The 13,133-nt window shown below is 34.3% G+C and overlaps 1 protein-coding gene across 1 annotated transcript in view; it reads left to right on the forward strand.

The window, feature by feature from the left end:
* Positions 1 to 817: 817 nt before the first annotated feature.
* MUC19 (mucin 19, oligomeric) overlaps positions 818 to 13,133 on the forward strand; it is a 154,335-nt gene continuing 142,019 nt past the window's right edge. Inside the window, 17 exon segments of the mRNA XM_066254398.1 lie at positions 818 to 845; positions 1,440 to 1,507; positions 1,509 to 1,622; positions 1,752 to 1,815; positions 1,818 to 1,865; positions 1,868 to 1,924; positions 2,080 to 2,193; positions 2,633 to 2,800; positions 2,892 to 2,984; positions 4,913 to 4,963; positions 5,979 to 6,038; positions 7,041 to 7,266; positions 8,300 to 8,417; positions 8,883 to 8,943; positions 9,169 to 9,266; positions 11,409 to 11,619; positions 12,735 to 12,857. Of these exon segments, the coding sequence (XP_066110495.1) occupies positions 818 to 845; positions 1,440 to 1,507; positions 1,509 to 1,622; positions 1,752 to 1,815; positions 1,818 to 1,865; positions 1,868 to 1,924; positions 2,080 to 2,193; positions 2,633 to 2,800; positions 2,892 to 2,984; positions 4,913 to 4,963; positions 5,979 to 6,038; positions 7,041 to 7,266; positions 8,300 to 8,417; positions 8,883 to 8,943; positions 9,169 to 9,266; positions 11,409 to 11,619; positions 12,735 to 12,857 (1,702 nt within the window).

A 13,133-nucleotide genomic window follows, 5' to 3' on the forward strand; every position in this document is an offset into this window, starting at 1 on the left:
CTTGTGTGTGACACTGAGATGTTTCCTTACATATACAGAACACAAGGAAACTTTATCTTAAATGAACCCAATGCTTCACTTATCGTATGGAATTCTCTCAAACCTTGTGGTAAATTGGTTGCTATGCACCCCCTTGGTTATACTGTATCGAAGTAGGTATGGAAAGATATGTGGAGGGAGGAGCGTATACACTTGAAACACAGGCCTATTGTGAGCGGTGGGTATAGTATAATTTCTTGGACAACACGAATGAATGCAACTTCTCTCTGATAATAATTGTATTTTTGCGTGGTAGAGGAAACCAATGCAGCAAATGATGTTGGCAACCGTGTCTCCAGTGGTACCAATTTTGATGGCACTGCTTCAAACCAAAATGAAATTGGTAGGTATCCATCTGGCGCCAGTGAATTTGATGTGAGTGCTGCAAATGGATTAGCTGGCTCTAATCCTGCTGCTGGTGAAACGAGTCTTCTAAATTGTGTCTTCATTTCTTCCTCTGACAGAAAAGCCATCAATTAGCAAAGCAGGGATTGGTGATGGTGTTTTTGACCAATACAGACTTTTTGTTAGAGAAACTCATAGGAAAGATTTTTAAAACTGATTCTTAAAGGATCTGGGTTACCTTCAACAGCAATTTAAACATTTTAATAAAGAGGCACATAGATTGAATGCTTTTATGAAGAAACTTGGATCTGGAAGGGAAATACTCAGTTTCTATCCTCAGTGTTTCCCACTAAGCTTCTGTGGACTTTGGGAAAGCCTGTTAAAATCTCTTGTTTCCAAGTTTTTGTTGTAAGAACAGGAACATTTTGGCCTCATGTTTCTCTATGACATTTGCAATGTTGGTAAGTTTTAGTACTCATAAATGAACTAGTTTTCTTAAAAAGTAAGTATCAGAAAAAGTAGCTTTAAAGGAGTGTGGATAAATAGGATTATTTATTAAAAATAAAGCTGGTGGAAGAAGTGTGGATCAATAGAGTACAGATAAATCTATGTAATTTTTAAGTCCAAGCTATTTACCTTAAAAGACATGGAAATTGGTGGGGACAGAAAGAACAGAAAGAGTTTGTTAGTAAATCCATGTCAGTGGCTCAGGAATTCTGATCCAGACTCTATTTAAAAAGTATAAGTAGTTTACATCCTTTGCTTATTGCTCCTAATAAGAGTTTAATTTTTCATTTGCCTTTTGATTTTGGACTTGGTGGTAATTTGGATTTGGTCTTGCTTATTCTGGCTCATTTGGAGTTGAACTCAGTGGTCTTGAACAAAAAGGCTTTGTTTAAAATGAAATAAAAACACTGGAAAATCAGGTACCAGTGATTACTTGTCGGGTTTTGTGCATAAAATGTAAAGAGTCATAAATTGTATTTAAATATTTCCCAGTGACAATCTTTGTGTGTGTGTGTTGTTGTTGTTGTTGTTTTGTTTTTTGTTTTTAGCAGATAGCATCAACACAAGATGTGGGGCTAGATTTAGGATTTGTGCCTCTGGAAATTTGGGGCTTGGTTTGGGGATAGATAGGTGGTCAAAAGGGATTGGAAATCTCTAGAGCTCGTTGGACTGAAACGAGCAGCAGAGGATCTGCTGGGGAGAATCCACGGGACGTGGATCGGATCCTTAGTGTAGGTGCTCCCATTAAGACTCCTTCCAGAAAATTTAAAACTAATTAAATTATCTAAATGGTTAAAAATACCTTAACATTTAAAAATAAAGTAATTAAGGAGGAGTGCTTTTTACTAACATTTTGATTTTTTCCACAAATTGTGACTGGGTCTTTTGGTTGGGAGTCTGGAGCAAGGAAGGGTAATGCTGCATTTATTTTAGAGCTTCAGGTTCAAGTTTATTTAGTGACAGTGACATTAATAGCAAACAATTAAAGGAAATCGGGCGGGTAGTTTTGGAGTACCTATTTCCAGTGATCTAGGTATTGAGATCTCATTTTTGTATATAAAATTTCTGAGTGCTAACATGATTTCAATACACTCTGTGACAATCATTTTATATTCTGCAGGTAATTGCAGTTAGAGAAGTGGCATATGTTTATTAGTGATAGCTCTGGATATTTAAACTCCCAATTAGGAGCGTGTGACCAACAGGGGGTTAGAATCCCTGAGATTGGAGAAGATAGAATGACTGGCAGTGAATTTGCAGGGCGTGGGTTCAAAGGCCTTGGCCCTAATGACAGTGGCTCAGGTATCACCCCGTTTCTGTTCCTGGAAACCCCACTGAGTCTCAAATAGTCATTATTTTAGTTAATGATATTTTGATTTTTCTGTTCATGGAAGTCCTGGGTCTTTTGATTTTGGACTTGAAGGAAAGACATTCGAGGAAAATTTTCTGAATTATAAAATTTATTAAATATGTTCTTGTGACAAATGTTTACTATTCTGATAGAAGTACCAGTGCAAGAAGTGGGGGTGAACACGGTGGTGATAATTTTGGAAATTCGGGAATTGGTGATTGGGCATTTGGTGATAAGGAGATTGATGGAATGGGCAGCAGCATGTCTGTTGGGCACGAATCCCCGAATCTCCCATAACTCAAGCATTCTACAAACCTGGATTCTTTCAGTGAAATTAAAATGGGTTACACATTTCCTTTTTAAAAAAATAATATTTTGCTTTTCTATTAGATGGAAGGACCCAGTCTTCTAACTTCGGAAATGGAGAAAGGAATGGTGAAACTCAGTCCGGTTTTAGAGATTCTGATTCAAATCAATTTGTTGACAGTGGCCGTAGTGGTACAGGCTTTGGAGGAAATGAAGTAGGTGGTGCTAGCAGCTCTGGTTTCCGTGCTCAAGGTATGGATAGTTCATTTCTGTGCATAGAGCAATGCTCAATCATGGTATGCATTACAAGGTATTCCTGTGACCATCATTTTGTGTTCAGCAGGTGGCTCAGGTGCCAGAAGTGGTGATGTTTCTGAAGATTCAGGATCCAATTTGGGGTCACCTGGTCAACAGAAAGTTGGAGTCAGTGAAATTGGTAAGAATGAAGAGTGGTAGTGGACCTGCTGAGTCTGGATCTGGTGTCAGTGGCTCAGGTGTCCTAACTTGGATTCTATTACTAAAAATCCAAATTACTTTCTTTCTTTTTTATTTGTTTTAATTACAATTTGATTTTCCATTAGAAGGAAAACAAATGGCTTTGTCTTCTGGTTCTGAGAGTGGTGAAGAGAGGAAGGGTACATCTGGAAGTGATACTTCCGAACCAGATGCTGGTGACATTAGCCTTAGTGATCTAGGTATCCGTGATACTGGAAAGAATTGGACTGGATTGGAAATTGGAGAGTTATTTTTGATTATTAGAGAGTTGGGATTCTAATATAGATTTTAAAATAGCAGTGACAATTATAAACATTAATAATGATGTACAAAGCAAGCCCAAATCCTGAAATGGTAAAATATATTTAGAAACAATCAGGAAGTCATTTAATGTTTGTTTTGTATAGGGTGTAGGACTAGTTTTGTGGCTGTGAATATATTGGTGTGAAATTGTTTTAGTGGCCTCTATGAAAAATTGATTTGGAATTGAGTAGCCTTGATTTGAATAGCATTGATTTGTTGGCTGTGAGCTTTGTATCTTGGATTTGGTCTTAGTGGATTGAGTTTTGTTTGTTTTTCTGGTCCATTCCTGAGAGGAGAAAACAAGTTTCCTCCTTTCTGAAATTCTGATAAATTTAGTATTTTCACTTAATGTAACCATTAGATTTAATAGTCTCAGAATTTGTATACATGTTATTAAAATAATATTTATTATGCTGTGGGAACTATTTTGATGGTGCTAACCTTGTTGAGAAGTCTTGAAAGTCACTAGATTAGATGGCCACAGAATTATAGGTAGTAAGTCCTCTTCTAATGACATGAGTGTTCTTAAAATTAGTCAGGATTCATATTTATAACTCAAATTTAAGATAAATAGTTTTTATTTCAGTGAAGTCTAATAAGTAATAGTAGTGTAGTATTGGTTGATTTAGGTCAAAATTGGTTATCAATATATCTGTTAATAAAAACTATGATCATACAGAAACAGTAATTATTTGGGGTTGTTCTTAAGTTTATGACATCAATTTTGAGGTCAGCACTTTAATAGAACTGAGAAATTTAAAATCACCAATTATTTACTGCAATTGATTTTGTTTAGGCACAGTTGGTACAAATACATAGTTTAAGTGACACTGAATTTCTGAACAGATCTGCTGTCTAGCTCAGGTATTCAAATTTAGGTTTTGTTCCGGAGAAAGGTACCAAGGAATAATTGCCTGCTATCGTTCTATTGTGGAATGCTTACCTATTTGAGACTTTTCTGTTCATTGCAATTCAACTTTCAACTGCTTTCAATTCTCCATATGAATGACAGACTTTCATTAACTGGTGTTCTTTCTGGTAGTGTATCTAATGGAAGTAAGCCTAGTGGCTTTGAAGCAGGTTCTAGATCTCTTGACATTATACATCTTGAGATGAATATCTCCTTTCACCTACATCAGTAGATTTCATACTTCCAGTTCTTAGGAATGAAGAGTCCTTTGTTCATTAGGCATTTTGAAATACTACCTAGATTTCCCAAATGTCAAACAATTTAAAGTGAAACTTGGTTTCATTGAAACTGAGGTTGGAGACCTGGAACTGTCTCTATAATCCTTATCTCTTTTCCTGAATAAGTTTTAAGCAATTGATCTGGAATGAATTAATTTTGTGTCAGTCCATTTAGTGACAAGGCATTTAATTTTCTTATTCCAGTAGGTTGGTTCAGTTGAGAATTGTATATAAATTTCTTCTTATACAATTTCACATGTTTTCAAGTGTGCTAGCATTGGCATTGCTGAACTTGAATCCACGGTTTTCCCATCAAATTTTAAAATCTCTTTTCACATTTTACCAAGTAAAATCAACACAGAAATCATTTTGTTTTAGGTGTCACAAGCTCACCTGACTCTAGTACCTCTGGACCTCTCACTACTCCAGGTAGTTCCATTTATGACTTCTCAGTGTTGAAACAGTATATACATATATTCTCATAAATCAATAATAACTTCTTATATGTTTCTCATATTGAATTGAATTTCTAAGTGCTTCTCTTGGAAGTCACTAGATTAGATGGCCACAGAATTATAGGTAGTAAGTACTTTGAATACTAAAGATTAAATAACCAACTACATATTTAAAACAATTTCATGAATAAGAGAGTAAATTATAATTTAAGAAAGCCTAAATAATATATATAGTGAAGCTTTAAAAAAATTTTAGATATATTATTTAAAATTACTTTATAAACAAAACCTTAAACCTATTTTCACTCAACTCTAGTAAAGATATGTTGTTGTCAAGAGAAGTAGCTTTAGGATACACAATAGATGACATTATGATAGATACTTTAAAAATTTTATCAAAATATTATGTTATTGTTATTTTATTTTGCTTGGTTTTAGACATTGCTTTAAGATTTCCTAGATATTTACTTGGTTATGTAAAGTGATCAGTACATTAGAAATAAATAATCATGGGGACTTACATTTCAAGGTATATATATTTTTCCCTTTTATCAGGAAAATTATATTGATATGATCTTTACATAGATAATTGAGTTATTAGCATTATTTAATAGACTGGTTTAATAAAATCTACCTTGGACCTGTTTGGGCAATGGCCAATTAAAATTTGTAGTTGAAAAAAATAGTTCTGTTAGGGATGCAACACATATTTGTAATTGTAGATGATCCAAAATGAATCAACTTTTAATAATTTCTGAACTACTATGGCTGATTGTTCCAAGAAAAAGTATGGACTTCAGAGATAGCCATGCATATGACTTTGACAAACAGCAGCTCTCACAAAGTAAAACTATATATTCAGTATAAAAAAACCATTTATGGCTTTCAATATCAACTTCTAAATTCTCATGGAGATGTCAAAATATACTGTATATTTAAAATCAATATATGTCCTGAAATTTTAATAATCTATGCATTGTGTTGAATAGAAAAAGGATCCCATGTTCCGGAAGCAACCCCCAAATACTCAGAAACAAATGCAATTATTGGTGAGTAAAAACTATTCTGATTCCTATCCATATTTTTATGCCAAGCTAGTCAGCACTTAAAGAAGTTACAAAGTAACCAAGATTTGAGACTAGTTTTAAAAATTTGCCCCTCATCTATCTATTTAATAATTTTATCTTTGAGTGACACCACATTACTATTACTTTTCCTCCAAGTAAGCACAAACACAACACATTCACATATATATTTATGTGTATGTATGTGCATCTATACATATAAAAATAAATAATAAAATTCTTTATACTCATCTGATATAAATGGCAACCCACTTAGACAACATTAGAAAGACTATCTGTATAAAAAACAATAAATACAGATTACAACTTCCATCCGTGGATCCCTCCCCATAGTAGAGGCATTTTCTCTTTCCCAAGGGAAACAAGATGTTTTTAGTCATGTTTGTTTCAGCCAACTTTGGGTATTCCAAGGACTCAGACACTACTTTCAGTGTGTTTTTGCAGTATGGGAGAAAGAACAGCACTGAATGAAGGTGGTAGCAGTAAGAATATATTCTTTTAGTGATTTTTTATTTTTTTTATTTTTCTAAAGTTGGAAATGGGGAGGCATTCAGACCTGACCAGGATCCACTGGCACGCCCACCACGGGGCGATGCTCTACCCATCTGGGGTGTTGCTCTGTCACAACCAGAGCCATTCTAGTGCCTGATGCAGAGGCCACAGAGCCATCCTCAGCGCCCGTGCCAACTTCAATGGAGCCTTGGCTGCAGGAGGGGAAGAGAGAGACAGAGAGGAAGGAGAGGGAGAGGGGTGGAGAAGCAGATGGGCGCTTCTCCTGTGTGCCCTGGCTGGGAATCGAACCCAGGACTCCTGCACACCAGGCCGACGCTCTACCACTGAGCCAACCGGCCAGGGCCTTAGTGATTTTTTTTATCTTTGAATATAAATACTTCTGAAAAATCCGAACTGGATTGTATGTTAATTGCTCTAAATAATTATGAATATTCTTCTCTAAATATCTTGTAGGTGAAGCTTCTACTTGGGACAAAGGAGCATATAAAGCTTTCAATGGCCGTATCTTTTCCTTCAAGTCATCATGCACATACACTTTCTGCCGTCACTGCGTTGAATCTGGAGATTTCAATATTGAAATCAAACGAAACAATGAGAGTGAGATTGAAAAAATAACAGTTGTAATTGACAATAATGTCATCTCTATATCTGGTGATACCATTTTAGTTAATGAAGAAAGGTAAATCCCATAGTGTTTGGATAAATGCTATAGAATTATTTAAAGTAAACTGAGGGGAAAAATAAAAGGTTAAATGGGGAAGTGATAGTAAAATACAGTGTCCTCTTTTCCTATTTTGATATCTCTAATAAAATATTGAAACCTGACTAGTGATGGCATAGTGGATTGAGCATCAGCCCCAGATGCTGAGGGCCCAATTTCACAACCCCAAGGTTGCCAGCTTGAGTAAGGACAATCAACATGATCCCAAGGTTGCTGCTTGAACCCCAGATCATTGGCTCAGCTTGAGCCCCCTGGTCAAGGCACATATGAGAAACAATTAATGAACAACTGAGATTAAGCAACTACAAGTTGATGCTTCTCATCTCTCTCCTTTCCCCCCCTTCTCCCCTTCCTCTTTCCCTCTCTCTAAAAAAAATAATAAATAAATAAATAAATAAATAAATAAATAAATAAATTCTTAGGAATGAGCTTGGTAAAGATATAAGACAGAGAGCATAAGATATTTATTTCTATAACAAGGAAAAAGAGTGATTCTGTTGTTTGACTCTTTTAAGTATTAAAATGTGGAGCAATATTCAACAAAACTGTTAAAAAATTTTTCAATTTTTATTTGTATGTTTTATAATAAATATAAATTTGAGGTTTTAAAATGGATTGAAGCCCTTAGACCATGATTTTTAGACTTAGCAATACATATTTGGAAAAGATAGCGTATTTGAATACTTACCAGGATAATAAAATGTGGCATGATACTGTACTTGTGAACATATCAAATGCTTTCATTATTATTCTATTATATAAACCAATGAAATTTTTTTTTGTTCATTTCTCCCAGGTCCCCAAAATTTATTTATTGTTCCTTAAGTTTTTTCAATGTTAGAAACAAGAGCCATTGTATCTCTTCTGAAATGATATAAAATTTCAAATATTTATTAGACAACATTTCCAAGTATAGAAAAATGAATTATCAGACAAATATGTTAAAATACTACTTCTTACTTTTATATGTATTGTGTTTCATATTTTTCAGTGTACAGATACCATATAACAATAAACTGATTCACATTAAAAAATATGGAGAATATAATGTCCTGAATAGCCGTAGAGGAATCTTGTCTTTAATGTGGGACAAAAATAATAAACTCTCAGTAAGTTTATCCATGATTTTTCTATAATCTTATGCTTTTTGTTCTTTGCTTTTAGTTATAAAAACAATTATACAATACATTACAAGAAAAATAAGAGCTAAAGTTTATTGATAAATTTCTGCATACTTGTCACTATATAGCTGTTATCTTAATATTTAAAACATCTTGAAAGACTTACTATTATTAATCTTATTTTAAAGGTGATTGAATTTAAGAGAATCAGGCTAATAAAAGCCTGTCCAAAGATTCATAATAAGTGGTAGAGTCAGGACTTATTCTAGATTCTATGGCTAAATCCTTTGAAACACCCAACAAAACAAGCAAACAGAAGACCCCTGTAGTACATTCCTAAATAACCAACTTAAGTGGAATTAAATATAAAGAGCCATCTTCTTTGGTTTGGGTAAATTTTGTCTTGATATTTTCAATAGTTTATAAATATTTACTTATAAATTTCTTTTAAAGCTCACTCTTCACAAGCAATATCCAACTTGTGGTCTTTGTGGTAATTTCAACAGCACACCAGGTAAGATTTCAATATGTTATGTATAAGAAAATTGCTTCCCAAAAGAAAATTATAGAGTAATTGCTCATATTTACATAAAATCTAAGAACAATTTGCATTTTTTCTAAAGAATTAAAAATTGTTAAAATAACATATTTGTATATTTATGTTGCCCTCTATTTTTAGCTTGAAAATAATGCATATATGTATTGAATATTGTGAACCAAACATTGCTTTTTTTTTAAGGAGAAGATATCAATGAGCATATTGCCAATAGCAGAATTCTTGGGAATTGTCCTGAAGCTTTTAGTAAAAACTATGAAGTTTGTGAGGATGGAGTACAGGTAAGAAATTAATATTTCATCTAGCAGCAAATTTCAGCAACATTCCTCTTGGTTTCAATTTAGATAATCAACATCTTTCTAAGCACTTATATGTTCTTAGAATTCTACAACTGCTTCTTCGCCATGGTCCCTGTAGTCTGCTTCTCAGCTTTAGTCTAATATACATGCTGATATAAGTTTTCTCCTAAAACACTATGATATTAACTCTATATTAGAATGACAATTCTAATTCCCTTTGCATAGTGTTTTAGTTTGTCTGTAAACTGACATGTTTCATCTCTCCATTATTGCTGCTTGATGGGTACTAACTTAACTCTTACAATTTAGAAATCCATATATTGTTTCCCTATGAACTAGTTTCTCCTCTGACTTTTGCCCCAGATAGCTAGTCTGAATAGTCATCCTTTGTATCCTTTACCTTCTTTTTGAAAAAGTTCCAGGTAATCTTTTTGACTACAACACTTGAAGATAGTCACCATTTATTGTGTGAATTTTTCAACTTTGTATAATTCTGTTGTGTTGAATTTGATAGATTTATTTGATGACTTAATGAATGTTCACATATTCCTGTTTTAATTTAGAACAAAATTCTCAAGATTAAGATATATATAGATAGAAGACATTTTTGTTTTGTTGACAATGGTTGTTACATTTATAACCATCTTGTCATCTTCTGGCAAATCAAATTAAGCCATGGCATTATACAAGATCATCTACTATTTAACTTGTGAAACTCTCTTGATCTTTGCAGTTGGAGAACGTTCTCTTTCCACTTTTACCCATGTCACTCATTGGTGCTTATGATAAGATGCCATCTATACTGCTCACAAAAATTAGGGGATATTTCAAAATGAATGTGAAGTGATAAAATATCCCCTATTAGTTGCATATTGTGTGAGAATTTACTCATTGTTGCTTAAAAATGTTAATTAAATGCATATATAAATTTATGTTAAAGTCAATGGATACTTAATAAAGACCTACAATATAAAAGATACTGTATTAAGTCCACAGGACTCAAAGTTATATTTCTTGCTCTAAAGGAAGCTATAACCTAGTGAGAAAGATACATAAAGGACAACAGATAATAAAACAATCTGAAAGTTTTATTTCACTTCATTCTATACCTCACTTGGAGAATATTATCTACAGTCTCAGGGCTTAGTTGGTGCAAATTGTGCATTTGCTTGGCAATAGCTTTCATGTTTCTTGAACAATAAAATGGTTAAAATAAAAAAAAATCTGTGTAGCAGTTAAAATATATTAAAATTTTAACTTTTTGAAGTTTATTAATATGTCTTTACTTCCTTAACCAACATAAGAACAAATATGTTGTTTCCAGAGAAAACTCACATAGACAGAAAAAACAGAGTCTGTGTTTTACTGTCATCAGTTTACTCATCAAATATAAGCAGACTAACAGTTAAAGGCCCAATATCCTTTCTATTGTGGTTTCAATCATTTACCATCCAATTTCTGACATTGACTGATCCCACCTTCACTCACCTTTTCCACTTTCTTGAGTTATTTTTTCTGTGTGTGACAGAGATAGAAAGAGTGAGACAGAAAGACAGAAAGAGGACAGATAGGGACAGACAGACAGGAAGAGAGAGATGAGAAGCATCAATTCTTCATTGCAGCACCTTAGTTGTTCATTGATTGCTTTCTCATATTTGCCTTGACCGGGGGCTACAGCAGACCAAGTGATCTCTTGCTTGAGCCAGCAACCTTGAGCTCAAGCTGGTGAGCCTTGCTCAAACCAGATGAACCGGTGCTCAAGCTGGCGACCTTGGGGTTTTGAACCTGGGTCCTTCGCATCCCAGTCTGACGCTCTATCCATTGTGCCACCACCTGGTTAGGCTCCATTTTCTTGAGTTCTAAACTTCATGTCACCTTTAGAGGATTTTGGATTAGTTAAGACATAATTTTTGAAATTGTTTTATAACAATTCACATGCCAGAAGTGAAGTATTTTTTATGAGTAATTGTACCAACTATAATACATCAAAACCCTTCATTTCAACCAGCATCTAAGAACTCTCCCTGTCACAGCTACAGGATGTTATGCCAGAAAATGCCTCTGAATTTATCTCTTCCTAACTACTTATTTGATTGTCTGTTTTTCTCATGTTTTATTTTGTAGCACTGTAACAAAATTATTGGACTCTATTTTGAGAAATGTGGAAAGGTTGCTGCTTTAGCCAATGACTACAAAATGGTTTGCATTGATGAGTACTGCCAAAATAGAGACAAAAAGGCTACATGTGACACTTATTCAGAATTGTCCCGCCTTTGTGCCTCAGATGGTCCTGGCAGCTATGAATCCTGGCGAGAAGATTCTGATGTGGATTGCGGTAGGTTTTTCATTTGATCGTTGATTCCAAATGAGGAAGTTTATACAGGGATGCACAAAAGTAGGTTTACAGTTGTGAGTGTGCAGTACACAGAGTTTATTCTTGTAGAATTGCTATTATCATTATTATTATTCCTAGCAAGAAAGATAGAGAGAGAGCAACAGAGGAAAGGAGAGAGATGAGAAGTATCAAATAGAGTTGCAGCACTTTAGTTGTCCATTGATTGCTTCTTAGATGTGCCTTGACCAGGGTGGTGGTGGGGAAATAGGATTCAAGCTCGGCCAGTGACCCCTTCCTCAAACAAGCGACCTTGGGCTCAAGCCAGTGACCTTGGGGTTTTGAACCTGGGACCCTGGTGTTCCAGGTAGACACTCTATCCACTGCGCCACCACTTGTAGTATCATTTTTAAATTATTGCATTATCTTTCATATGAACAGTGGTAAACCTAGTTTTTCCTATCTCTTTATATTACTGTAAAGTTGTGCTGTGTTTTCAAGTAATCTTCTCAGATGATGGTAAGCCCTGGAAGCCCTCATAGAGATGACAGAGTCTTGTCTCTCATGTGCACTTAGGAGGACATTGAGACCCATTTGGTGAAGTGACTTGTCACAGGTTGCAATGCTTTGTGTTAAGATCTTAATTAGGAAATTTATATCTTTATAGTAAGTAAAATTCACTGGCAAAAATGAGTAAAATTTTGTAAAATTCTTTAAAAACTCTGTAAAAATACTGGGAATGTTACCAAAAGTATATTGATGAATACTATGATTTTCTTTCAAAAAGATTAATAAAACATAAATATGAGCTTCATACAAATATGTACTTTCCACTTATGATTAGCTCAATCCTTATAAGTTAGAATACAAGTAGGTTATCAATTTCAAAGTAAGATGAAATGATCTGTTTAATATACATTTTCTCCATGTTAAATCTTATTTTGTATAATAATGCATGGGAAATTGGCATAATGCAGTTGTGCTGAGTATCTTTAAAGACAAATCTTGAAAATTAGACTCAAAGAATCCCATTTGAAAAGGCACCTATTAGAATGTCATATATTTAGCACATTAATATGCCCTAATTTTCATGCATACAAATTTTTATATTTCTCCAGAAAAACCTAGATGCCCAGAAAAACATATTTACAAAGAATGTGGCCTCTCAAATCCTGCAACTTGCTCTAATGTGGCTCCTTTTCAAGACAGTGAATGTGTGAGTGGCTGCACCTGCCCAGAAGGTAATAGTATTTTACACTAAAACCAACTGTAGTCTTATCTCTGACAAAGTATTTAATGAATTCACCTATTCATAATTCAGCCTTCTAACGAACTGTAGATGTGGAGTGGAGAGAAACCTTTAAGTTAACCTTAACGGTTCAATAACCTAGGAGTTAACCTATCTCTCTAGTACCTACAGGCTATAATACTCCACAAATCGTCCTCTGGTTCTATATTTCACTTAGTAGGACTCTAAGCTCTGTGGCTGAAAACATTATACACTTGCCAGTTCTCAA

The sequence above is a fragment of the Saccopteryx bilineata genome, chromosome 2 (genome assembly GCF_036850765.1).
Source record: "Saccopteryx bilineata isolate mSacBil1 chromosome 2, mSacBil1_pri_phased_curated, whole genome shotgun sequence".
Taxonomy (NCBI): Eukaryota; Metazoa; Chordata; class Mammalia; order Chiroptera; family Emballonuridae; genus Saccopteryx; species Saccopteryx bilineata.